The sequence below is a fragment of the Opisthocomus hoazin genome, chromosome 5 (assembly GCF_030867145.1).
Source record: "Opisthocomus hoazin isolate bOpiHoa1 chromosome 5, bOpiHoa1.hap1, whole genome shotgun sequence".
Taxonomy (NCBI): domain Eukaryota; kingdom Metazoa; phylum Chordata; class Aves; order Opisthocomiformes; family Opisthocomidae; genus Opisthocomus; species Opisthocomus hoazin.
The window spans coordinates 45024244-45051346 of record NC_134418.1 but is presented as its reverse complement, the minus strand read 5'-3'; the positions used below and the strand labels follow the sequence as shown (position 1 = coordinate 45051346).

The following is a 27103-nucleotide window of genomic DNA, read 5'->3' as shown; positions in this document are numbered from 1 at the left end:
CGCCAGCTGGCACTGGGGAAACACATGTGTATCATCTACAGCAAATGGTTTTTACTTCTGCTTCAAAGAAAATGGAATTGTTAACACAAAAGAAGCGCTGCTCAGCTATTTAATGAATCTGTCCCTTCCACCTCCTCTGAAGGTTTTTATTCAGGCTAATTGTAAACAAGTGATCAGGGCTTGTTGTGGTTTGGGTTTTTGATAGTGGCTGTTTTGCTTTTCTGAAAAGGGATGCTTTGCTAAGGGATGCTTTTAAAGGAAGGCTTCAGCATTGCAGCATTTTTGTTTAGGGTGTGCTAAGTGTAAGTAGTTAGACTGATGTCTTCTAGGGCTGCCACAATAATTCAACTTGTAAAGTGTTGTAGATTGGCTCTTAACTCTGCTGCACCTACAAAGTTCTTTTGACTTTTTGAAGAGCAAAGTATGGTTACTGAACCTGTTTTCGGCTGGTGTCTGCACATGTCACCTGCAAATAGAAACTAATTTTCTGTACTAGTAAGAACTGTACAGCTGTGCATGAAATCTACATCTCTCCATTCTCAGCTTTTTCTTAAGTCTCCTATTGCTTAAGTGCTTAAAATCCAAAAAGCTGACTTTTCTAGGGATGCACTTCTCCCTGTTCACACAACACTGATGCCCTTTGATACGTGTTCTGAAAAGGGCCAACACTGAGCAAAGATTAGTCAATGCAAACTGAGCATTTGTGCTTTGTCCCCCCACCCAAAAAAAAAATTATGCTACGTTAGATGATGGCATTGGGAAACACACGGTTTCATCTCAGCCATTACATGCCAGACACAGGAACAAGACAGGGGAGCATAGCGAGCACTGACACCCAGTACAGGCTGAGCAGCTCAGGGCACAGCATGGACTGCCAGTTACAGCTGCGCACACCTAGAGGCAGCACCACTGCTTTCCACAGTAACCGAGGCTGGCTGCATTCACCAAAGCTGTCTGCTTGAGAGAAGAGGGTTGGTCTACAGATTGTTACATTTTCTGTTTGCCAATAAAAACAATTCTACCATTCCCAGGCCATTCTAATTAAGTACAGACCTCAGCATGGCTGACTGGCTTACCTTTCTTCTGGCACAGATTTTAAGCAGAAAAATGTTATCATTTTGTTCCAATCTGCATGTGTGTTGACCATTAGTTCTTGTAAATACCTGGCCTTTCCACTAATATCACAGAAAAGAGTGTATCTGTGCAGTAAAATGAAGTTCAGTAAAGATATCATCAGAGCCACAGAATTTCCAGAAGCAGGGTTTGACCGGTGGTGTCTTCTAACAAGAAAACACAGCTATAGTTCTACTGATCATCATGGGAAAAGTGTTCACAACACCCTAACAGGAAAAAAAAAAATGGGGGATGACTAAGTAAGTAGGTATTCAAGTGGAAACATTAATGAGAAAAAGTCACGTGAAGTTTTATTAATAAATGAAGCCTATTTATTACTTCAAGTGTTAATGGTAAAAAAAATTCAGCACAGCTGTTGCATTTAAAAAAGTGAAACTACATTAAGTAATATGTTTCTAGTTCAGTAAACAGATGAACCCGATGTCCTTTAATGACATAATAGTTGAGCATTGTACAGTACATCTTATGAAGACCCGTAAATTAAAGAACTACTTTTTAAATTTATTGATTACAAAAATTCTGCGTTCACAGCTTTAGCTTCTTTTTTCTTCCACGACCATCAGGAGTACCATCTATCTTGCGCTTCTGTGCCTGTAAGGTAAGTTTTGTAATAAGTTATTGAGATACAAAAAGATTTCTAGGCAAGCAACGCATTTCAAGTCAAAGTAGATGGAGATTTACACCCCGGCAGCTTTAAAACGTGGTAAATTGCCAATGTAACATGGCAAATGTGCACATCCTCCTCAGGATAGCCGTTGTTTTGTATGCTTCCAATTCTGGAAGAGTACGATTTCACAGAGGCAAAAAGTGCACAGGAGCAAACAGGGATGTTACAAAGCTTCCTATTTATGAAATGGTATTTCTAAATACCTGTTTACATTTCTGTGAACAGTGCTAAGAAACTTACTAATCCACCACTCTTAACTTTACTGATTTCTGCGCATCTGCCAACTAAGTTGTGCTTCTCAGTTTTTGATACAATAGCTCTAGGCAACAACAACTTGGACAGATAATCTAGGCAAGTTTTTTCCTTTCCAAAACAGGAATACTGTTAGCAGTACTTTGAGTTTAGTCAGCAAAGAGAGTAGCGAAGCAGAGGGGGTGTTTTCCCCAATCTAGCTAAAGATTCTTCCCAAATCTAGCTCATGCCTCACCCCCATGCGAGGGGAGTGACGGCAGACAGCAGGGTCTGCAGAGGGGAACGCTGGTAAGCAGATCTGTGGCATTCTCAAAGTGGAATAAGTGGTCTGCATTACCTATGTATCCCTCAGTGGTAAAAAAATAACTTCTTTAGGGATAAACATTAATCAAAAGGCCAACTAAATACCTCATTAATGTTACCAGGGTAAATCTATGCACCGTACCAACCCAGTCATCCAAAACATAACAAGTTTATCTGCTCCAAAGCATGCCAGCTGCAATTTAGAACCTAAACTTATTTTCCTTTCTTTGACATCCACAACCGTACTTAGCTGAACAACAGCGTGAACTACTATAAGGTCTTCTGTTGTTGTTTTTAAATAACTTTAGATGTCACTCTTCCTATGCAATTGGAAAAGCACCCTGTCTTCAAATGAGCTTTTCCCCAGAAATGCCTCTTTAAATCTCACCGAAGATGGTTTTGGTCCACGTTTCTTCTTTTCTGCCTTTTCCTTTTCTTCCAGTTCCATGTTTTCTCTTTCAATCAGGGTGATTAAAGTATTGCATCTCCTCTGCAACTCCTAAATTGCACAACATATTCACTCACTACATTAGCCAGCCACTTCATGTAAGAATCGTAGTAGAATATTAGAAATGCCTCTAAGCAGGTAAAAGTTTTTTGCTCTATCTTGGCAGAGCAAAAAAGGAATGAAATATTTTTTGATAGTGGCTGGCTTCACAGGAATAGACTTCATTGCAGATGTCTGCTTTTTAAAACATGTTTGTATTTAACGCAAATGCATGCTGATTTTGAAAAAGGTTACCTTGGAATTTTGAATTTCTCCTCCCATAAGGCTTTTTTATTTACTGTGCCACCCACTACAGTTCTTGGAAAGTCTACAAAAATTTCATGTCTTGTACACATGCAGATACCTCAGTATACAGAAGCTATTCAATTAGCCTGGTGCATAACTGCGTTGTCATAGGCATTCATGAACAAAAAGCAAACCGGACTAATACATACCATTGCAGTTCTGGACTTCAGAAACCAGTCAAATCTGAACTGCGGGGAGTTTCGGATACACTGTCTTAATTCATCATAGACATTCTCTTTATCAAATCCTAGCTTGTGAAGCATACAAATCAGAAAGCGATCCTCCTCTTCAGTGTAATTCTTCCCTTTATTAGTACCATATGATATTCTCAGCTGGTGGAAGGGGGCTTTATATCTGCCAATCTAAACAAAACAAGATCATATATATAAAACTAACAAAAAGTTCAGAATTAGCATGGAACTGTTTTATATGAAAGCAGTACATCACATGAAGCCAGGCAGATGAACACCACTGAGTTAGCAAACTACATCTTTTATGATCTCTAGTGCTAGGTCACCACATGTAAGGAACTGTGGGTTCCAGGCAGTGCATTACCAACACCATCTAAACCGGTAAATGCTGGTTTAGACAACAGACAGCTTTGTCTGCGATCTTTTGATTAACGGCAGAGTGCAGAGTTGTCACTACGTCTGAAGATAGTCAAGATCTGCCAGGCGTCATCCTTTTTAACATACAAGTCCTCAGGAACAGTCACAATCACAGTAAAAAGAACATGAGACTGCAGCACACGGTTCAGTTGCATTCTGGTTAACCGAGTCAGACACCATTCTTCCCCCGACTTCCCTAGAAGAGATAACTAACTAGTCAAAATTGAAGGCGGGGGAAATGCTGATACACTGTCTTTGTTTACTACAAATCTATTCATTGGCAAATCCTGGCTGGTGAAACATAGATCCGAATGAAAGCCTCTGCTTGGTAAGTCTTCCCTTTTTAGTGCCCTAAAGATTGATATATAGATATACATACACACACACACCCCCCTATGTATGTCATTTTCAGTCACACAGATCCAAAAGAAGTCCTGCTTCCTCAAAAAGCATGTATTTGAGGAGTTTGTTATACAGCGCTATGGTCTGTTTGGGCTATGATAAAGATGTTTGTAACAAACAACAAGTTTGGCCATACCTAAAGGTACCACCACAGCTATCAGCCAGGACAGCACTTCTGTAGAATGGAAAAGTTATAGGAAGCAACTGCTGAGGCATACGCAAGAGAGGCAAATACCCCGCCCAGCAGGTTGTCTTCACACATTAGTGTCCCTGGCCAGACAGAGCCCTGCACCTCGCCTGGCTGGCACAGGGAAACAAAGGAAGCACGAAACACAGCAAAGATACCTTTGTATCAAGGGCTTTTTTTATGCTGATTCGTCTCTGAATTCTGGCTTCTCCTCTTTCTATCTGAGCCATGATCTTCTCTATGTCTTGGAGTTCATTGCATCTTTCCCAGAACACAGCTAAGAAAGGAACAATTGGTTAGTTTCTTATCGCACATCTTAAAAGTAAGGGGGTTTACCTTAAAAAAAGCTGTCAGATGTTACTTCCTTCTACCAGGACTTGCTGCTGTATAAAAATAGGCATGCCTTTACCCACTAAGGAACCTTCACTTCCTGATATCGTGTGCTGGAGCGTTACAAATGCTCCTTTGAAGCGGGGAGATAGAGGAGTCCTCAGTTTACATGAGGCGCGATACAGGCCAGAAAGGTTTTTGTTAGCCAATCGCCTCCTCAAAGAAAAAAGCTTCTTAAAATGGAAACTGATGCAACAGCAATACATTTTTACAGAGGGAAGCGGGAGGGCAACTGGGTGGCCAAAGACAAGAGCAAGTGTCTAAAAGACAATCAGGTGTTTAAATAAAAGGGGTCTTTCTAACAAATTTTTCAGAGCTGTAAGCTGCTATATATCTTTAGAAATTTAGCCGGGACCTTGCAGCTGCACTACAGCAGAAAACACTTCTGAGACGTCAAAGGTAAGCAGCCAAGTGGACTTAGGTTACAAAAAACAATGGTCATTATATATTCAGTCACAAAATGTTTACTGTATCCTACTCTTGGTGCGGATGAGGTAATAAAGGTGTGAAGAGTCAAGAAAACTACTGGTTAGTGGCTACAGGGAAATGTGCAATCTCTCCAGCTAAGCATTCTTTCTCAGCATTTCCTTTTGCAAAAATTAACAGGAATTGAAGACAGCACTGTGCAGTTAGAATAGATTTAGGATATATTCAGGTGGGTCGGTAACAGTTTATATGCACATTTCAGCACAGCTTTAATTATGCGGGGCCTAAGCAGGGTAAAATCTAGATCAGTAGATCTCAAACCTGTCAGTACAGTTCCACCCTGTAAGAAATTCTCGGAAGACATTCCCATGTCCGTAGGCAGTTCAAACTAGGAAAGCAGCATAAGGACTCACAGAGCTGACTACTTAAAAAGTACATTACCTGAATACTCAATGACTTCCTCTGGGGTTTTTCCTTCTACTTCTCGTGCTATGTTCTCAATGTCATCACGGCCCCACTTCTCATTAGCTTTAATGAACTGGTTAAAATCTCTCTTATTCCAGTTAGTGAATCCCTTTATAGCAATCAAAAGGAAACATTGCACAGAAGTTCAGTATTTGTCTCTCTCTCCAAATTTGTTTCAACAGATTTCTTTAAACCACCTGTAACACTCCCACCATTCTAACAGTATTAAACCTCTGCTTTCTCTGCAGTTTAACATTAGTAGAAAAACTCCCTTTTATACTGCAGCCACAGTAGTCTCTCCATGTAAATGCTGCATAATGATTAGCACTGGTTCTCTAACTACCTACTGGTTTGGGATAAAAGAGTCTTCAGCTCATAAATTAATCCCTCCTACCAACACTCTCTGAAAGAGAACATGGGATCACTTTTTAAGAAACAAATCCCTCAAGTGAAGCAGTAGTCTCTGTAATGGTTTTGCTTTGTCAAAAAGGCCCACCACGTGCCTCACAGATGCCACCAGCCATTTTCCCTCACAAGGTCTAAAGCTATCTTGCCATGACATTCTGTAGGGCCAGAAATAGTAATGGTGAGATTATCAGCTGCCAAAAAAACCCCAGGCTCCTTTCATCTTAGCAACAGCTTTTACAAAGAGTAAAACATTCTGCCAGCCATATTATGATTTAGGCACAGCTTACTTGACCGTACCGCTGTACTGGTTTTAATAGTGAACTGTTCCAGTGCATTACTACTCAAACAGATGATCTTGTCCTGTAATTCCACTCCCCTCCCCTACAACGTGAAAATATAATACCCAAATACGGTATTAACCTGTTTTAAATTATTTAAATGTACATGCTACCTAATTATATACCTATTTAGCTTATATCCTCTTAAAGAGAAGGACGCTATCCACTACCAGTCATAGCTTAGGAAAATGGACCATTTGCCCTGCAGGATTTGCTTCCACACAGGTGTGACACCTTGGCAGAAGATGTACCTTAAGTAATGTGGACAGTAGCATATTTGGCTCTGCAGCCAGCCTGCACAGTCCCACAGCCAAGGAAAGATGTCTGTCTACAATCAATGCAAACTCAGGCAGCCAGACTCTGACACTGGGCTTGCTCTCACTCTTCACGCCTCAAACACATAGGAATGTAGAACAAATTCAGTAGAATCTGAATACACTAATTTGGTGCATGTTCTTCAGAGGTGTCCAGGCCCACAACAAACCTACATCTTTTCAGTATGAACCAAAATTTGCAGCTGTGTTAACTATGGCATGTGTGAATCAATGACCAAGAGATGTTCGTGTAAAACGCAAGGCAAGCTTCAGCTGATATTAGTCTTGCGAAGAACCAGCTATACCTGGGTTAGAAGCTTCTCTTTTTCTTCTAGCTCTTCATCATTAAGAGGTTCAGCCTCATCAATCTTAAGCTGCTCTTCCTTTTGTGCTTGGGCTGCGTTTGGCAGATCGGGATTACGAGGTACCTGAAAGGTTTTGCAATTTGTAATATCTGGTTAAATTTTCACAGGTAATTGCTAATTGTCACTTTTCTGTAAATATAACCGAATCATTTGCTCAGCTCAGCATGATTTGCTTCAATGTGAAAGGCAGGACAGGTGTACACATTCTCCTAAAGTTGCAGTAAACTGTTGCAATGTGTGAATTCTTCAGTTACCTTGTACCCAATTGTTTTCCTGTAGTACAGAATCTCTTTTTCCAATAGTTCAAACAGGCGTGGAGGAAAGAACTGAAAGTCCTGTACATTTGGCTGTTTTGGAGGCCGTGGTGCCTGAAATACACATGAAGTTTGTATTTGACTCTCTTTCACATCCAGAATCTGTTTGCTTGTAAGAACTGATTTCAGTTGATGAGCAAAACACCCCTATATTGTCACAAAAATGCACGGTCTTTACTTAAAAAAATACTAATAAAAAAAAAAGGCCACACCATACAAGAGACAACTACAACCATGAAGAATTCTAAGAGTAAAAGACCTGTCAGAAAAGGGGAGAAGGTCTTTTGGGAGGAGGAGGCTGGGGAAAGAGTCACACATGCATCCCCTTGAACAAAGTTCAGGAGCAGCAATAAGGAAATCTTCCACAAGTAAGGGAAATCCACAGCTGCTCAAATAAAAATAAGAAACAACTTGGTCTTGCCCTCCTAACATCTTACAAGTCTCTTCCTGCTCTTACTTTTTTTCTCTCAGAAGTTTGTCTCAAGTCCTTTGGATTCTTCTAAATTTAAACTGCCTCCCCAATTTACAGCAGGGAATAGAGCAGTTTTTATGAATAAAGACCAATTTCTCGCTTTCAGCTTTAACCACTCATCATGCATATTTGAACAATTTATTTTTCATCAACTCACCTTGGGTGCTTTTGGCTCACTGACTCGAAGAGCCTCTCTGAAGTAAGCATCCACAGCATAATTGGCTTTCCTTTCTCGTTTAGGTGGTTCAATCCACTCTGTAAATGCCATCTATAAAAGCAAATCCCCGCACCCCAAAAAAAAACATTAAGACTTGCAAAATACACAGACCAGCCACCAGTCTTACATAAAACTAGGTATAAAACTACTTTATTTAATAAGTAATAAAACTTATAAACTATTTTCATAGATTATACTGTATTTTAACCAACACTTCTTAAATAAATATAGTTTGATCCTATAACTTAGCGCTTTCTTCTAAAAGAAGTTTAAATGTTACCTTCTGTTTTTCTCTGTAGTCTTCCCCTTCAAAGTTATATACGCTGGATTCTGTATCCATTGTGAAATTCCTGAGTGAGCTTTCACCCATCTTTGAAAGTTTTTCATTCATTTCCGCAGTCTTGGAGGAGAGCAAAAAGAACAGTAGCAATTTTGAAAGGCACTTTATTACAAAACATCCCATTTACAACAGTAGAAAAAAGAAACATGTTTGACCAATATGAAAACCCTCAATAGCAGAAACCTTATTCTCTCCAGCTTAAAATCAAGTTATCATCTAAGGATACACTACCTTGCCATCAAATTTAAGTCTACAGGTGGGCTTCCTTTTTAAAACAAAACAAAAAACCACAAAAAAACCAAAAACAAACAAACAAACAAAACTATCTCACCTTCTTTGCACCTCTTTCCAAAATGTGATCAATGTCTTCATCTGTAATCTCACTCTCCTTTGAGGCAAACACATGTGTCGCTCCATGTCTAATCATCTGCAGCATTTCATCCTTCCCAAGTTTATTCAGGTTTTGATCCACTAGTCTTCCTGAAGATAAAAGCATTGGAGGATAGCAACTAACTAAAGAGTTTACATTATGGAAGGAGCAATACATGATTTTTCTCCCCCTGACATTTCCAAGTTAGAGTTATATGCTTTTCTCTCAGTAAAGGAAATTCCATAGTGGGAAGGGCTGGGGGGAATAACAAAACAAATAAACAAACAAACAAAAAATAAACAGAAAAACAAAACCACAAAAAAACCCAAAAGCCAGCAAAAATCCAGCCAGGGACCACATACATTTGCTTTATTATACGTTGATTGTGTTCAATAAACATTATTTGGATGCGAGGTCTTCCATATAAGCTTTGTTGTGGTGGCATGTTTTCACAACTTCCAGGCTAAACCTTACTGAATCTTTTTTTCAGAGATAAAGTTACTGATTCCAATCAAGTCAATCAAGAAGGTTACATTGTGATCACTTCTCCCCAACTATTAAAAAAGGCATTCATTTCTCCAGTTCAATGGAGAAGTTGAGTGCTTTAAAAAAAAAATAAAAATCTGACTATATCCACTTGAAGGTATGTATCACTAGGGAGGCAATCAAAAAGTTAGTGAGGAAAAGCCTACACCGATAGCACAATAAATTTTCAAGTGGATCACGCCTTAGCACTCTATCTTCAGAGTTCAGCTGAGGCAAAAGCAACCTTCCCATTAATTCTTACTAGCCAATTTCACCAGAGAATCACAGAATGGATTGGGTTGGAAGGGACCTTACAGATCATCTGGTTCCAACCCCCCTGCCACGGGGGCAGGGACATCTTCCACCAGACCAGGTTGCTCAGAGCCCCATCCAACCCGGCCTTGAACGCTGCCAGGGAGCGGGCAGCCACAGCTGCTCTGGGCAACCTGTGCCAGTGTTTCACCACTCTCATGGTAAAGAATTTCTTCCTTATATCTAATCTAAACCTATCAGCTTTCAAGCTGTGACAAAAAAAGAAGAGAATCGCACCACACATACAACCAAACTGCCTTCAGATACTTGCCTTGCTGAATGACTATGGAATCTAGTCGGAGTTTCATTTCTGCACGTTCCACTATTCTTTCTTCCACTGTATTGTCTGTGATAAACCTGAACACTCGAACTGTCTTTGTTTGGCCAATTCTGTGTGCTCGATCCTAGGCAAAAACAAAAATCAACAAAAAATTCAGTACTTAGTTTCCAACACGACTATGTAACTAGTTTTCAATTTTCATTAGTTTCAACATACTAATTTACACAACGGAATAGTGTAGGTTAGTTAAACCTTTATAGACACATCTATTTAACATGACTACCCAAGACAGCACATTCTTATCTGCACTGCAAGTTTTGGGGTGTTTTTTAAATAACATCGATGAGTATGTCTCCAGATATCATACCTAAATATAGCGTGTGTCTGCGTTAGGGCTTTTTGTTAAATCACACAGGGGAGAACACCGGATGCTTCCGACCTTATGTAACCTTCTGTAATATCAAAGTATTTAAGAAATTATCTCTGTACTCACCAAAAGCTACCTTTCTCAAAATTTTTCAGTTGTGCCATGAATATTTCAAGAAAAATACAATGTACCACCTCACCCGACTGGCAAATAATTAACTGCTGTGAGAATCAGTATTCTAAACATACACCTTTAGAGGCAGCTGGAACTATCTCGCTTTAGCTTCCGGACACCAGTTCCATCATTCTTTTGAACTAATTTTTGCTAGACTACTTGAAACCCTACAGCTTAACTGAAATAATTAAAAATAAATTTCCAAGATTTGCCACCGAAAAGGCCTCATTTGTCAAAAAACATTGGTAGTTTTAAAATAGCTTTACTTTCTTGTATGGTCAGTAGTGTTCTTGACATTACTCCTGAGGTTGCAGATGCATGGAAATATACTTTTAAAAAAAAAAAAAAAAAAAAAAAAAAAAATCAAAGATGGTTGCTAAAAGGAGCTTGCTCATGTGCCAACCACCAACATAAAAGCAGGTCTTGAAAAGTTTACCTCAGCTTTCTTTGTCTCATTTCTAAGGTATCAGAGAACATAGTGTAAACATATTCACCTCCACTCCCCACAGAAGTAAAGCTTTACAGTTTTGGGATTAACACATAGCATTCTAGATCTTTTCTTTTTTTAAAACAAAGCAGGCTATTCTCATTAAATACCACTAAGAGTACGGTAGTGTATCCTGAGCATTTCCCAATGCATAAATCATTGTACATGCCAAATGTGACTAAGGGTTCCACACAGTGGAAGCCGCACTAGAACTGAAAATCAGTCTTAAAAGTACTACTCCTGTCCTAGAACAAGAAAAATACCAATTTATTTTGGAAATACTAGATCATGCCACACACACATTTCTAGGAAAGTTGTGTGAGAGAAAGAAGAAATAAGAACATAATTTCCATCTGGATTCTTACCATAGCTTGAAGATCTACTTGTGGATTCCAGTCTGAGTCATACAGAATTACAACATCAGCAGTAGCCAAGTTGATTCCGAGACCTCCTGCCCGTGTACTCAACATGAACACAAATTTTGAGCTACCAGGTTCATTATATGCATTAATAGATGCCTAAATAAATAAGAGGAACATATCAGTTGAACCAAAGTATTACAAGTACAATTTTTACTTCAGTGAAATACTTAAAATTTTAAATACCTGTCTTTCATCGTGTGGTGTTTGTCCATCCAGTCTACAATATTCATAATTTCGCCACATACAGTAGTCTTCCAAGATATCTAGGACTCTGGTCATCTGACTGAAGATTAAGACTCTTGAACCTATTTGAGTAAAAAACTTCGTTATGTTTTCACCAAAACTGAAGATTTATCAAACTCTGCAAGTTTGCGTGACCAGAACGGGAAGGAGAGCAGTTCCATGCACTAAGAAGAAAAGCAGTTTGAATAATGCAGAGCTGCACCCGCTGCCACCACAGGGGCTGTATAGGGCTCAGCTGCCTACTGGGGTTGAACCACAAGAGTCCCTTTCGGTGCCCAGCGTGGGGCTCGAAGGGTTCCAGACAATGACAGATGTGACTGGACTGTTCTACACCGACTTCAGAGCCGTTGTAGCTGTTCAGCTACTAACAGGCAGGCTCCTGGGCCTGCCATGGGGCTGGCTTGCCTTACTGTCTACTGGAGTCTAGTTAGCAGCTACTTTTTGGCTTTTGTTTTCTGTTGTACTCCTTGTCAAAATGTTTCCAGACACAGCAGAGTAAGGTGACAACACAAACACAACAACATCAAGGAGTATAAAGAATGAAATTTTGAAGTACCTGGTTTGGATTTAAGATATCTAGAAAGAAAGTTCTTTTTAAAGACTTACCAGTTTACTCATCTGCCAAGAACAACCTCCCAAAAACGTAGATGTACAGTAATTTATGCATACACACAACACTACTTCCAACCTCCTTCGGAGATTTAAGTAAAACACAGTATTACAAAGCTTTCACTTCCCCCTATATTCTCCCAGTATGATTTTTTGTCCTTCGGACTCAGGGTCTAACAGTGAACTCTCTTTTGTTCAAGATGATAATTTGATTTAAGACCAAGCCAATTTTGATAGCCACGTCTCAACAAGAAGCCTCATAGCAGAAAGAAACCAAGATCCAAAAAAGCACAGTAACCACTGAATGCTTCTTTTTTAGTCTTAAAATGACGCATATCGTGCCACAGGTGCTTGAATGATAGCTGGATACAAAGTACAGGTTACTTTTGTATTGCTTAAGGCTGAGGTTTGGATTTGGTTTTGTTTTTCTGCAATGGCTCCCCAGTCACAAACTTTCCTCCACTCGTTTAGCCCAGTTACTTCAGTAAGCACGCTCATTAAAATAATGAGTTAAAAATTTATTCCAGAGTCAAAAATTCTGTGGCAACTGAGTTTTACAGTAACACATTCCAGAGCTTTGTCCTTCCTATCAAGTAACTTCAAAATAACTGAGTGTTCCCCCACGTTCGCATGCCTCAAAGAATTCACTGAGAAGACTCAGATGCTGCTCAGTATCATACCCAGCAAGACAGACCAACATTTTGCAAGGGACTGGACTTCAACCCTACCTGAAGACTTTGCATCTGAAATGGTACTTCATGGAAAATCAAAGGAGTGGCTGAAATACCACATGATTATGTTTCAAATGGCTAATAAGGCTAAGAAAGAAAACCTGAAGCCCAGACCAGCTGATGTCTCTGTGGTCTCAATTTAGCTGGGACAAAAAAAAAGTGGCGGGGGGTGGGGTGGGGGTGGGCGCGGGGAAGAAACACTTCACCATCACAACAAGCCGTAATAGACCATTGATGCTGTTATTTATGAAGGCACTTCAAAAATTGCTTTTGTATCACCTGTTTAAGATACAGTGTAAAGCATGCTGGTTTTTGCTCAGGATACACAGAAACATCAAGAAGCACTGACTTTCACTTTTATGGTTGAATCAAACAACTCTTAAACAACAACAACGAGATGCACACCTTGTTCTTTCAACTTGGGTAGCAATTTGTCCAAGACTACCATTTTGCCACTGTTGGTGACCAAATGCATATCTGTTGTGTAAGGTGGACCAGGTTCTGCTCCATCAAAGAGATACGGATGATTGCAACATTTTCGCAGCTGCATCAGGATATTCAACAGTCTCATTTTGTCCAGCTTCCCAGCTGAATTTAATATATCTATATCCTTCATTAATATTCGTGTATACCTACATCAAAGAGAGAAAAAACTTTTGTAGCTCTAAACAAAAGCGGGCCTTTCTTTAAACAATTAGTCAAGTTTCCCCCCCTCCTCATTTCCATCAGGTGACTCTCCCCGATATGCATGGTTTTGTCACCACAAAAGTGTCACAGGGAAATATGTATGATTTGGGTGTACACCAGAAGGAATTAAATGAAGTTCCACGCAATACTCAAGTCACAAGCAGCACATTCCTTCCGAGCCTTAAACACAGCACAGTCAAGTATGTGAATTACCATTCTCGTTGCATTTTGCTGAGACCCACATAAATTTTAACTTCCTTCTTTGGAGGCAAGCTTTTCTCTACATCAGCCTTAATGCGACGTAGAAGGAATGGTCGTAGCACCTGAAAAAGATTGCATCATTAAACGTAGTTTGGAAACTTAAACACTGAACAGGTCAACAGACAAAAGCAAGGCAGATATTCTCTATCATAAATGCTCAAACACCAGACCTATTACCAGATCACCTGAAAGAGCAATCTATATATGAACAGGTTATTATACATGGGAATATACACGTGCTTTCTTTGGAAGAAGACTCAAAGACCAGGCCAAAATCATCTTTCAGATAGTTCTATGCCCCTTGATTCTATTTTAATTTGGCTTGACTGAAATATTTATAGCCTCTTCATAGCTACTGTTTTTAATCCAAGCATTTCAGAACCCTGAAAGCCAGAACTATCAACCCTTCTCTCCTCTCTGAAAGAGCTTCATTTTCAGGAAACAGATCATCTTCTGAGCTTCAACAACCGATTCCGGAAGTCTACCATAGTTTCTGGAATAAGCTGTCTTACCAAAATACTTTGTCACAAGGAGCGTAAGAAGAATTATTAGAACCCAACTTAGGCAAAACGTAACACACAAAAAGCAGAAAGACTTACCATATGCAAACGTTCCACCAACTTTTGATCCCCTAGACAGTTGTTTGTATCAAACCATGAATCAAAGTCCTGTATCAACAAAATCACTGGTATGTAAGAGGTTTCCTTTCAAGGTGCCATGTCATTACAATGGTGAATAAATACAACTCAAGTGATTCCCTTACACAGGCAGTAAGTAAAAGAATAAAATTACCCTCTTTGGCCGACTTTTATGGAAAGCTCTAACACACCTTCAAAAAGCAAAAAAACCCAAAAAAACCCCACCACCACTAAAAAAAACAAAAAAACCCAAAACCAAAAACCCACAAGAAAACCTCCATACCATTGAAAGAAAAAATAAAAGAATCAATATGCAAGTCCTTTCCTGTTGAAAAAGATTCACTCACACCAATCCGCTGGACAAAGTCCATCTGGAAAAAGCGTACTACTGCAGCACTTGATGAAAAACGAAAAAGGAAAATTTTGGTATAATGCACCACAAGGCTTCCCTTTCTACAGAGGTTACTCTCCCAACTCATCAGAACAGTTAAGCACGTGCTTCACTTTGTGAAGTCCATTGCTCATTATTTAATATCTCCCAATTTACAGGAAAGAAGTCTTAAATAAACAAATATAAGAACAAAGTTAGTTGGTTTAGCCATCATAACGTTTAAACCTACTTTGAAATGCAGTGGAGATCATCTTCACATTATGATTTTTAATACCTCATACCTGCTAAGCTCACAACAGCCCTCAAAAACGGCAAAATTGAGAAAAATAGGCTACCCTCCTATACACTTCACATATTTGACACATTTCTAACTGTCAGTCTATTGCTATCAGTAACTGATACTCCTAACCACAGATATTCAGGTCTATTTTCAAATCTGGAAAACCAGCAAAGTTCATTTAACCTGGTTAGTAGAAATGAACACTTACTTCAGATGAGTTAAAGACATCTGGCAAAAGGAAGTTAAGAAGTGCCCAGAGTTCATGTAAGTTGTTCTGAAGTGGAGTTCCAGTTAATAGCAGCCGATTTGTAGTCTTGAATTCCCTCACAATTTCTGATAACTGAAGGACGTTGAGACATGAGCGAATATAAGTGCTAGTCCCCACACCACCACCCCATAACCCACACAAATCTCTCTTTCTGTGAAAGTACAAATTACCTTTGATTTTTCATTTTTAATCCTGTGGGCTTCATCTATAACTAGATATCTCCAGTTAAACTTTTTGAATACTGATTTCTCTTTGATAAGCATTTCATATGATGTTACGCAGACATCCCATTCTCCAGGCAACAACACATCTCTGACAAAGGCAGCCTAGACAACAAGATGACAGTTAGTTACCGAGTTGGCTACTTTGTCAAATCTAGAACAAAAAGAACACACCAGTGCTCTTAAAATTTTAAAACAACATTGCTACTAAATTTGAAAAAGGAGATTAATTATGGAGGCAATGTAACATACAATCATTGTAAAGCCTGACAATTTTGTCAGTGCTCAAGATGCCAAAACCCTTGGGGCAGAACAGAGAAGGAATTTCATGTCTAACTTGTGGCTTTGGAAACTGCAGACAACTACCTACACACATCAGGTTTTCAACAGCTGAACTGTAAGATCAGAACTCAAAATTAATTTTCTGGAGGTTTGCTTCGGGTTTTTTTGAGTTTAGAAAACTGTAGTTTTTGAATATAAAAAAATAACCTCAAGCGCAGCTCTATTTGGTTAACTGAACAATTGCTAGAATGCTGACATTCAAGATAAAAAGCAGACACAGTAATCACAATTCAAAATACAGAAATATATAAATGTCAAGAACATTGACACATTAATATCAACTTATCTCATATAAGCAAGAAATATACTGAAGCAAGAATAAAAACTTATGGATTCAAAAAAGATGCATCAAAACAAACAAACAAACAAAAAATCACAAGATATCAGACCTGGACCAATGACCTCCAGAACTATTTAAAATGTCATCAATATTTTTGTAATTTCTAACCAAACAAACTGTGAAAATAGAGCTAGATACCCTTAGAATAACAAAAAATCTGCTGACAAAAGCAAATGTTTCATGGCACCAGTAACAACACTTCCTTCCATACATAAATGGGTAACTTCAGCTGACAAATCTACAATGTGCTATCACATTGTATATTTTTTAAGTTTTCTGTCCTGCACTAAAAAAAAGTAGCGAAGAACTGATACTGAAGTAACAAAAAGAGAATGATTGAGGCAGTTAGGCCATAAGAAGCTGAACAATACTTTCTCTTTTAACTGATAAAATTCAAGCCAAGTAAAATACATGTGCCTATCACTTTTACCAACCAACCCACCTTGCCCCTCTCCAAAGTTTAGCTGACAGCTGTTTTCAGAAAACAGTTCCCCACCTACAGACCCGATCATCCTTTTAAACATGGCTCTTATAGCCAATACAACATACTGTACTACGTAGCGCAGAAAACAAATTACTGTTTTACAGATTTATACATTCATACAAATGACAGCAGTTTACATGAAACACTTTCCTGTCTTAAGATTTATCGGGTTTTGTCAGTCTACACAGTGTATTGCCTTCACAAAAGGCGAGAGAAAACCTTTGGTCAAGAAATTATGAGTGTAAAGTGATGACACAATAGCAAGGCAATTTATGTGTGAATTCTAAGCTGGGTACATTTTAAGTAAGTAGCACTTGTAGCTCCTACTGTTTAACCACTACAAATATCAATACAATATCCTTTCCTGTGAACGAAATGTAAAGGGCAGCAAAATCACATGCTGAATTTAGAGGAAAAACCACCACATCAAAACTTACTCGCTGGTCTTTGTCACCTATCAAACAAACTGCTCGAAGTGTAGGTACCCATCTCTTGAATTCATTCATCCAGTTATGTAGAGTGGACTTAGGAACTAACACCATGTGAGGACCAGGAATATTTCTGTAGTGTTTCATATACCCAAGAAGAGAAATTGTTTGCAGTGTCTTCCCAAGACCCTGTAAGAGATGTTAACGTGTCAGAAAAAAAGAAAAAAATTTGGGAAACACATCTAAAAAACCCAAGAGTGAGCTCTGAGTACAACACGGAAGACACAGCAGCCTGAACAGATGAGTGAGATATATTAAAGACAGTGCTACTCACAAAAGGCACCAAAATCCTGGTTAGGAAAAGCTTGTACAGCTTCCCACATTTAATAAAAAAAAAGTACTATGAGTAACATTTTCAAACCTCGGATTATGAAGTTAGAATTTTGCCTTACCTTTCACACAAAACACATTCTTAGATGTGCAAGAAAACATTTCATAAAGTTTTCTCTGTAAACTAGGGTGTAGTCAGTCTTTACAAATTGGACATATGCATTCTTTTAAACTTGAAATAAAGTGAATAAATTAAGAACCCTGTAAGGAGGCTTTTACAGGCCATAACATGATGTCAGTCCTTGTGAGAAGAAAGTCAAATATAAACAGCTGTATATGTCTAAGAAGAAAACAAATACTGAGCTTCTTTAGAAGTACTTTTTTTAAGCGTTCTGTTCTTTATTCAACAGAAATACTTAAAAACCTTGTATCTTCAGCATGTAATTTAAAATAAAATGCAGGAGGACATGCAAAAACACAGAGAGTTCATTATCACTTAAATAATTCAAAAATATTATGACTCAAACACATGGGATTTTAAAAACCTGAAAAACTATCCGTGCAAGTTATTTTTCCTTCTAAAACTCAAGTATTTGTCTTCAAAATAATCACATTCTATCTGGTGTAAGATGTGGAAAACTGTTTACAAGCTGCGTGAAAGGCATTACTAAGTTCAAAAGGATTAATATTTAAGAATGAATTAAAAAATATTTAACAGTAAATATTTTAACTCCTCAATGCAAGATGCATTTTGGAATACCACAAATTCAAGGACTTACAAAGTTTCCCAGTAATTTTTGTTAACACAAGCCTGCTCCACTTAGAACTATACTCAGCAAAAGAGGAAAATTGCTCCATTCATAAGCACGTACGTTGAAGAAAATCCTTGATCTATTTCAAAATTAAACAAGTTACTAAACAATAATTTAAATTCATTTGTCTCTAATCTATCTTCAAGAAGTCTTATTATGCAGAAATTACCAGAAGGTGGAAAGGCAACATACTGAAAGATAATTAGATTTTATTTTTTCCTTATCTGCTCCTTATGAAAAACACATACAACTAAAATCACCTAGAGGACAGAAACATATCTGCCTGTCAAACGGCCACATCCCCATTCAGACTTTGTCTTTCAGGAACAAGAATAAAAAAAGAAGCAAAAGCTACTACAGTCAGGGCTGACTGAAATGTCCATGGTCATGGTGTGAAAGAAATTTTAAATACAGCTCTCCAGCTACATCTATCTTTGCATCATTTTCCCCAGAAAATTTCACAGTGGTGTAGCTCTCGCTGCTGAGATCAGTCCATACAGGACACTTATATCCTGCTTCTGCATTTTACCCTAACAACAACAGGAAGCGTTCCTGCATTTGTTGCTCTTTTCATACATGACACTCTCTCCAGAATGGCAGCTTAAGAATAGCTAAATAATAAATAACAAAACAGCTGCAATTTAGAGAACACAGGACACGTTATTCTATAGAACAACTCACCTCTACTGAATTCTATTTTTCTAAAGGTCGACAGATTCCCTTTTTATATGCCTATACATTTTATTTAAGGTATCTGTGACACTTTTAACGTTAGTGACTTAAAACATACTAGAGAAATAAGATTTGGTAAATTATACATTGCATTTTGCACTATTAAAAATCCCATATATATAGCTGAACAAAAATTGTATCACATGCGTTCACAAGCCCCCAGAAACATGGGCTATGTGCATACCATTTCATCTGCTAGGATACCATTGATGCCATTTTCATACAGAGAGATGAGCCAGTTCAACCCTCGGACCTGATAATCACGCAGCTTTCCCCATTTAACATCTAAAAGACATAAAGAGAGTAGATGAAAAGATCTGTAAAAACATACCAAAGCATTTCACCATCCCGTACATGCTAACTGACACTGATTATCTAAGCTACAGAACAAAAATCAAGTAGTAAATTTCATGCAGTAAATTCCAAGGACAGTGCAGACTGGAGACAGCAACATGTTAAATTTGTTTCTGCAAGCTGCTCCAACAGCTTTGTTTTCTGTAAGAATCCAAAATACATAGAAAATCTAAATCTACCACCACCCCCCAAAACAGAACACAGTCAAACATTAAAACAACAGAATACTGAATTTTCTGTTAAATGAACTGTAAGGTGTTAGGTACTTTAAACTGTATCAGAAGATAGGTTACATATGTAAAAACTGTAAGATGATAGATTTAAAAAACAGCTAGCTCTTTCCTACTAACTTAAGTATAGCGATTGGATTTCTAAGGGACAAGACTTACCGGACCATCTTTCCAGCCTGAATGAAAATAAACAGTCCCTCGCTAATACATTTTGTCCCATTAGAACGGTGATGGATTTTTTTTTTTTTCCCCTCCTTCTCCTATCCCCCAAAACTGATTCACTGTCCTTGGGAAGGATGCAAATAAACTTAATTTTAAAACAACATTTTGAGGGAAAAGAACAAGGGAAAAAAAAAAACCACCCCAAAAAAACAAAAACCAGAAAAGTGGAAACACACATGATGGAGATTCTTCAAATCGAGTGCAGACATTAGTTGTCTTGGAGCTTTCTGTTAACAGCTCCTCATCTTCTTCCTGCTCTGTTCTACGATGGCGGTAGCTGAAAAAGTGCAAGAAAGAAGTAAATTTCCAGCTAAACTGAAAAGACGTGAAACTGTTCCAAAATTAAATCTAACGGCGTTGCAGTACAGAAGGCAAACACCCAGTGAAGCTTCTTGCTAGATTCTGCAAAAGAACTCGGGTTTGCCCGACCAACTGAATTGCTGCTTTTTAATTCTTTAGAGCCACTAGCTCCTTAATAAGATGACCACGTTCTTAGCAGACTCAAATATTAGAGCAAAGTGACAAGAAACGGATAGATTGTGTGCATCAGTACTGGCCTTTAACTACAGGACAGGGAATGACACTGTATTTAAGAGTTCTGAAGCATCTGCCAAACGCGAGATATGCTGTAACCATACAAGCTGCACTGAAGGCAATACAAATCCCTAGAGTGATTCTCAAGCTGCCTGTAAAATGCTGTATACTGATGCTCTCCATGAACTCTTACAACTTACAGCCACGAATGCTCTGCTTTTCTGCCCCCGCTTTTCTTCATGCTGGAATACTTTTAATCATGGTAGTGCTTTACCATCAACACAAAATTCTTGTAACTCCTAGAAATCTTAAACAACCCTCAACTTACAGGTGGGCAGCTGGAAAAAAACCCACAATTATACAGCATAAAACATACACCGAAATATGACTAAAGACTAGCAAGTTTAACTTATGCTTCTAAAGTACAATAAAATCCATAATTACAGTACAAGCTGGCCTACATGTCATCACTCACTCGCCAACTGACAGTAAATTCTGTTTCTCATCCTTCTTTATTCGTGGACGTCCAGGCTTCATTTTCAAAGGTGAAGTTGGAGTTTTCTGAGCAGCAGGCTGAATGAAATGAGCAAACAGCTCAGTCTGCTTCAATAGATACTCAAATCTGTTTGCTCTGTCTGTTTGCTGTTGACAAGAAAAATTAAGTGGAACAAGTGTGAGATGTTACAGTACGTATTCATTCAAAAGAAAGAGCTAACAAATGCTTTTCAAACAATACAGATTCACTTTTCTTTATATACATACCTACCATAAGACAGGAGAGTTGATTAACATGAACAATATAACTGGTGCTGACAGATTCAATATTCTTTCATTGGGTCAAGGTTAGTCTTTGCTACGCATCAAGATCGAAGCTGCAAGACAGACCTGCGCCAAGACTGAAATCTGACTTCGGCACACAGATTGCATGAGTGTCACTAGACATGGCAACATGTCACAACCTTCTCCTACCAAAATGGACAGTCCCACTCCCAGAAATCTACCCCTATCCAGCACCCGCAGGATTATTCAATGAACTCATTCATCTCACCAACCTGGCCACGACTATTTTCTACCGCATTAGTTTCCTGCCTGCTCAGCGAGATACACCACCTCGCCGTGGTGCCAGATAAGCAAAAGAGCTGGCATGAAAGGGGGCGGAGAGGGCAGAAGAGCCCATAGCTAGAAGCCAGAACACCTCTTTCAGCAGCAGAGACCTCTTAGATATGCTCAGCCTAACTTGTCAGACTGCCGCCTTTGATGCGAGTTACTGTTTCTGCTGGGCAAAAAAAGATTACAGGAGACCGTATCAGTATCTAAAAGGTTCAGTTCCTTTGAGACAGGTTTCATTTGGAATCAACACACCTTCCCAAAGGCCACATCAAGACTTCAGAACAGGCAACTGAGACAGAAAACAGTTCCAGGCTTAACAACAAACACCCTAACTTTCTGCCAGCTGCCACAACATAACCTGGTATTTAGCAACTTGCACAGTTACAGGAAGTCACTTTTCTTAGTAAAAAGGAACATATGTTCCAGGCTTCTGCAAGAGCAATGCCAGCTCTGTGAGTGTTCTCCTCTTTAAAGCAAGCAGTTCCTGCACTATGTACAAGACAGGAGGCGAGAGAAGAAAGAGATCCTGTACATACCACAAAAAAGTCAGACTCTCTTTAATTGCAGTTTAAGCTTGACTGACACAGCTACAATCCACATCCACTGAATTCATGTTTTCCTGCCTGTTCTTCAGAGGATGTTTTGTGTTTAGTTCCTAACAGCTTTTAAAGTTTCAACTAGGTAAGATGTTACTACTATCCAAATTGCTGATCCTTATTTTTTAAGTACTTGTTTCACCGGCTGTGCAAAAGAGAAGTAGAAGAGATACACAGCTCGTTTTCACTGCACTTCAGGATATTCCTTTAAGAGACTAACAAACATTATCTGTATCTTTTAGATAGGACACAGACAAGAACAGGCTGTACTCTGCAACCTTGAGCTATCCTTAAACGCACAGACAAACTTTTCCTGTTTTCTTTTCCAGGGCATCTTCTGACTGTTGTGACAGTAAAATATCATTCTCCTTGTAATCATGCTCGCCTAGAGACTAGGAGAGACAACTCCAAGTTCACTTTCCTCAGTTTGCCAGGAAGTAGCACAAAGAAATTAGCAGAAGATGACTGTGTTATTTTCAGCGGCAGGAAGAAACAACACAGGAAGCAGCAAATTTTAATAATCAGTTTCACTTTCCTATGAAGAAATTCCACATGCAGTCACAGACACTGGAATTACAAACAGGAAGAAAGGGAAACAGGAGGTACAGACAAAGAAAATGCGATGAGATGGCAAGGACTGAACGGCTCCCATCTCTTACATTCAGGATTATTATAAAAACTAAAAAACAAGGAAAGTAGTAAGTTGTCTCCTATCTAATTCAAGAAGCACAGAATCTCACAGACAACAAATCAAATTTCAGCTAACAAAATCCCTTTCAGTCTAGACAAAGTAAAAGGGTTGAAAAGTCGGCCAAGGCTTACATTCAGCGCTTCTCCTAAGTAGCAAACCTCTCCTCAGCCTCCTGTGAATTTTGAAAGCTAACTTTTACTTACTTTGACCCGTAAACTGTACTGTTTGAAACAACCTGCCTATTTTGAAGTCCTCCTACTAAAGCGTATTTCAACTGAAAATGAATGCAGTACCTACTCAACGCCTTATGTCAAACCTTTCTTTTTACTGCTCACTGCCCTAAATAGAAATTGATACCCTTTTCCTACTAAGGATGGCTACTCCTGCAGTTCAAAAACAAGTTTGGAATTGTTTTCCTGTATTCAACAGCAATATAAAAAAGGTCCTAGACCACTTCACTTCAATTGATCCCATACATTGAGAAAGTAAAGTAGCAACCATTTAAATACTTCTGCACGCTTTGCTAGAGGATCTTTCCATTTCTGACTGAGAAAGGGAATACTCGACTCTTCGTAATTCCCCTCACCTACAGGAAGATCAACTCCACAGATAACTTCAAAAGCGACTTGACAACTTTTTAATTACACTTTTTCCCCTATGACATTTGAGTATTTCCCATTACATCATTCTTCTAAATCTGGAGCCCCTCAAAGCTCCGTAGAGCTGTATGACTATACTTGCTAGAAACAGCAAAACACATTAACAGTTATCCCCACAAATGACTGCAATGGAAATGGAGAAAGAGCACATGACCAGTGAACAACACGCTAAAAAGGAGAAGGGTCTTACGGTTTTCTCTGGATATGTTTTTGTTTGAAGCTACTTAAATGTTTTTTAATAACTACTCAAAGTTTTATAAATCCAGTTAAGATATTTCAAACAAGCAGAAAAGTCAGTCTATTTTAAGCAACTGCGTAAGTACCGGATAGCTGTACACAGTCCCCAATATTACACACCATTTTCTCTTCGTACGTCGGATCTGCTTCCTGGATTTCTTTTTGTTTTCCTGGCGATGCATCATCAAAAGATTCCTGAGATGAAAAAGCATTAGAGAAAAATTATTTTTCTGAACATGGGAAGATACCCATGTAAAGGAGAATAAGCTTGTTTCACATTACTATTTGTCCATATCAGATGGCACAGCCATCTTTTGCTGCTTTGATATAGTCAGCTTTCTGTTACTTACTGTAAAATTACCTGGAGGTGGATCAAAGATCCCTGACACAGGGTGAGGGACAGAGCTAGATCTCTGTAATCTGATTTAGCTCCATCATTAAAGCATCACATCAATGCGAATGAGAGAGACAGCTGTGGTCCAAGAGCTCAGCATGCTGCTCCGGGAGTGCTGAGCCAAAACCCTCCTAAAGCCAGCTCTGGAGAGTACTGTGGAAGAACTACTTCTGGTCCTGAGGCAAGAGTAGGCTAAAGTTTTCTCCCTTTTTCCAGATTACCCCAATCCCTCATCATCTTTATCAAGGGAACAAATCTAAATAAGAACCTGGACTGTAGTTTTGTCCTGGAAGCAGAGCAGGAATTTAGACAAACTGCATTTTTCCCCTATTTCATTTACCAAATCAAGTAAGTGTTGTTATCACCAACTTACCACTAGTAAGAGAAAAACAAGTCAGTTGGGAGGGGGCAGTCCTCCCTCATCCCCTTCCTGCCAAATCCTTGACATACTGCCTTCAATTATTCTTCCAGATCAGGGCTTTTTTTATCCTTGTCTCTCCTGTTACTAGGTTAACTCTTTCCCCATCATCTCCTACATGTAATTTCATCTTCTGTTCTTAAAACCAAAAACAATGAGATGATCCTTCCCTGGTAAACCACGCTAAGGCAGTATATTACAAAATAATTCTTGAGGTGGTGAGAAAAGCAAACAAACGGGACACTTTCAAAGTCATTATTAGCCATCTGTTTAATTAAGCCAAGTAAAAACTGAGCTAAATTCAACCTTTACTGGCTGATGTAGAACAAAGAAACAGGAAAGTAAGAAACAACACGAAACAAAGGCAGGCCAAACATGGGATGTTGGTGGGTGGGTATTTCCTCACAAAACTCTGGCAGGTAAGGTGTGTGGAAACAGAATAATCCTAACAAATGTTTCATCCACCAGTCAAAGTGCGAAGAACTAAGTATACACGATTTATGGCTAAAGATCTTCTAGACTCATACCCGAAAGTTCTTACTCATCTCCCACTGGGTTCAGCCAACACCCACCGACCAGCGAGCGCAAGCACAGTATCATTTAACTTCCACACGAAATTCACGTTTCTCCCGCAATGCCTGACACGCAGAACACAGACACGCAGCGGTGTGCCATCTGCCACAAAGACGACACGTGCAACAAAGATCACAACACCTTGCAACTTAGCTGAAGAGCAGGAAAAGCAGCCTCTCAGAGCGTCCAGACTCCTCAGAAGCTGTTTCGGGGTGAGCAGAGCACACGGGCGCCTCGGGAGCACGCGCTTCACCGCCTCCCCAACCCGGAATTGCCCTGTTTTTGCAGGTTCGAGCAGGACTTGCTACCCACAGTGCCTTGGCCACTTGCTCACCCGAAAACACGGTATTTGCAAATTTATTCAGATCAGGTAGGTTGGACCTTACAGCGTGACTCAGAGCGCAGAGAGCCCAGCGCCGAGAGCGCGACCAACCCGTTTCCTTGTATCGTTAAAGAAACAACGCTGCGACAAAATCAGCATCTCCAGGCAATCGCTCAAACCCCTTGAAATTCCTGGAATAAGCACCTGTTGCCAAAAATCCCCACAAACCCCTCAGACACCGCCTCCCCCCCCCGAAAAGTTTCGAACCACTTCAGGAAACAGAACCCGCCGCTACCCCTCAGAGCACGGACCTGCCCGTCGCTGAAGCAGGGGCGGCGGGACGGCTCCTCGGGGCGGGGGGCAGGACGCGAGGCGGGCTCCCCCTGCCCTCCCCTGGCCCCGCTCCAGAGGAGATAAAGGAACGGAGCGACTCGGCGGCGAGGCCTCCCCTCGCGCCCGCGGAGGAACACGGCGCCCGGGGCTGCTGTGAGCTGCTGAAGCGCGGCGGTGCGGTGGAGCCCCCCCCCCCCCTCACCACCACCCCGGACCATTTCCCGGCCCTCCGCCCTCCCTCCCGCCGGGGCCCGGCAGCAGGGCGGCGCACGGCACGGCCCAGGCCCACGCCCGCCCCTCCATTGTCTCCCGCGGCCCCACGCGGCCCGGGGCCGCCCTGCCGGCGTCGTCCCTCATGGCGGGCACCTGCCGCCGCGCCGCCCCAGGGGCCCGCCGCCGAGCCCCGGGGAGCCGGGGAGACGGGGTGGAGGGAGGTCCCCCGCCGGGGGAAAGCGCCTGACCTGCATCTCGGTGTCGCCTTCGGCTGGGCCGGCGGCGGAGGGGGCTGTCCCCGCGGCCTCGCTGCTGTTGGCGCCTGGCGGCGGCGGCTGCGCGGGCGGTTCGTCCGGTTGCGACGGCGGCAGCGGCGGCGCCCGTTGCCCGGTGGACATGATGCCGGCCGCAGACAACGCTCCGCCGGGGCCCGGGCCCGGCTGGCTGCACGCTGGGGGCGACGGCGGCCCGGCGGAGGGCTCGGGGAAGCGGGGCGCGGAGCCCGGTGCGCGGCCGCCGGCAGAGGCCCGTCCCCGCTACCGCCCCGGCTTTCCCGGCGGGCGCCCACCAACCAGGAACCGAGCCGGCTCCCCGCTCTCGCGAGACCCCCGGCGCCGGCGTGCAGCCCGGCGCGGCGCGAGCGACTGCGCGGGCGCCGGCCGCCGCCTCGCCGCTGAGTGGAGGCGCCCTCGCAACGCCCGCCGCTGTGACGCACCGCCCGCCCCTTCCACCGCCCAACGGCCGCCGCCGGGGCCCGCCCACCGCCCCGGGCCACAGGCCGCGTCAGTGTTGCGGGGCCACAGACCCCGAAGCGTCCCCCGCTCCCCCCCCCCCCGTTCGCCGCCCGGCCCACAGCCGCGAGCGGTAGGCGGAGGCCGCGGAGCAGGGCTTCCGGCTTCGGCTGGAGCCCCCGGGGCTCCTGGCACCTGTTGGAGTGGCAGGAGAGCGGGTGGCCGCCGCGGGCTGCACCGTACCGTCTCTGCGGTGGAAGTGGGTCGGGTTGCCGCGTTGGTTCCCCGGCGCCCTGCCAGCATCTGTGGGGAAGGCAGCCTCTTGCTTTTAATATTTAACGAACTACCGTCCCTGCG

The 27103-nt window shown here is 41.1% G+C and overlaps 1 protein-coding gene across 1 annotated transcript; it reads right to left on the bottom strand.

Moving 5' to 3' along the window:
* Nucleotides 1-1402: 1402 nt before the first annotated feature.
* SMARCA5 (SNF2 related chromatin remodeling ATPase 5) lies at nucleotides 1403-26478 on the bottom strand. The gene is made up of 24 exons (XM_075421047.1): nucleotides 26264-26478; nucleotides 23883-23957; nucleotides 20945-21111; nucleotides 20112-20212; nucleotides 19314-19414; nucleotides 17265-17444; nucleotides 15611-15766; nucleotides 15381-15512; nucleotides 14463-14531; nucleotides 13816-13925; nucleotides 13321-13547; nucleotides 11516-11637; nucleotides 11276-11428; nucleotides 9870-10006; nucleotides 8727-8871; nucleotides 8336-8455; nucleotides 7996-8106; nucleotides 7307-7420; nucleotides 6993-7115; nucleotides 5604-5736; nucleotides 4505-4623; nucleotides 3299-3511; nucleotides 2745-2855; nucleotides 1403-1725 (listed from the first exon to the last, which is right to left on the bottom strand). The coding sequence occupies exons 1-24, from the start codon at nucleotides 26411-26413 to the stop codon at nucleotides 1660-1662; spliced, it is 3135 nt and encodes a 1044-aa protein (XP_075277162.1). The 5' UTR covers nucleotides 26414-26478; the 3' UTR covers nucleotides 1403-1659.
* Nucleotides 26479-27103: the final 625 nt, after the last annotated feature.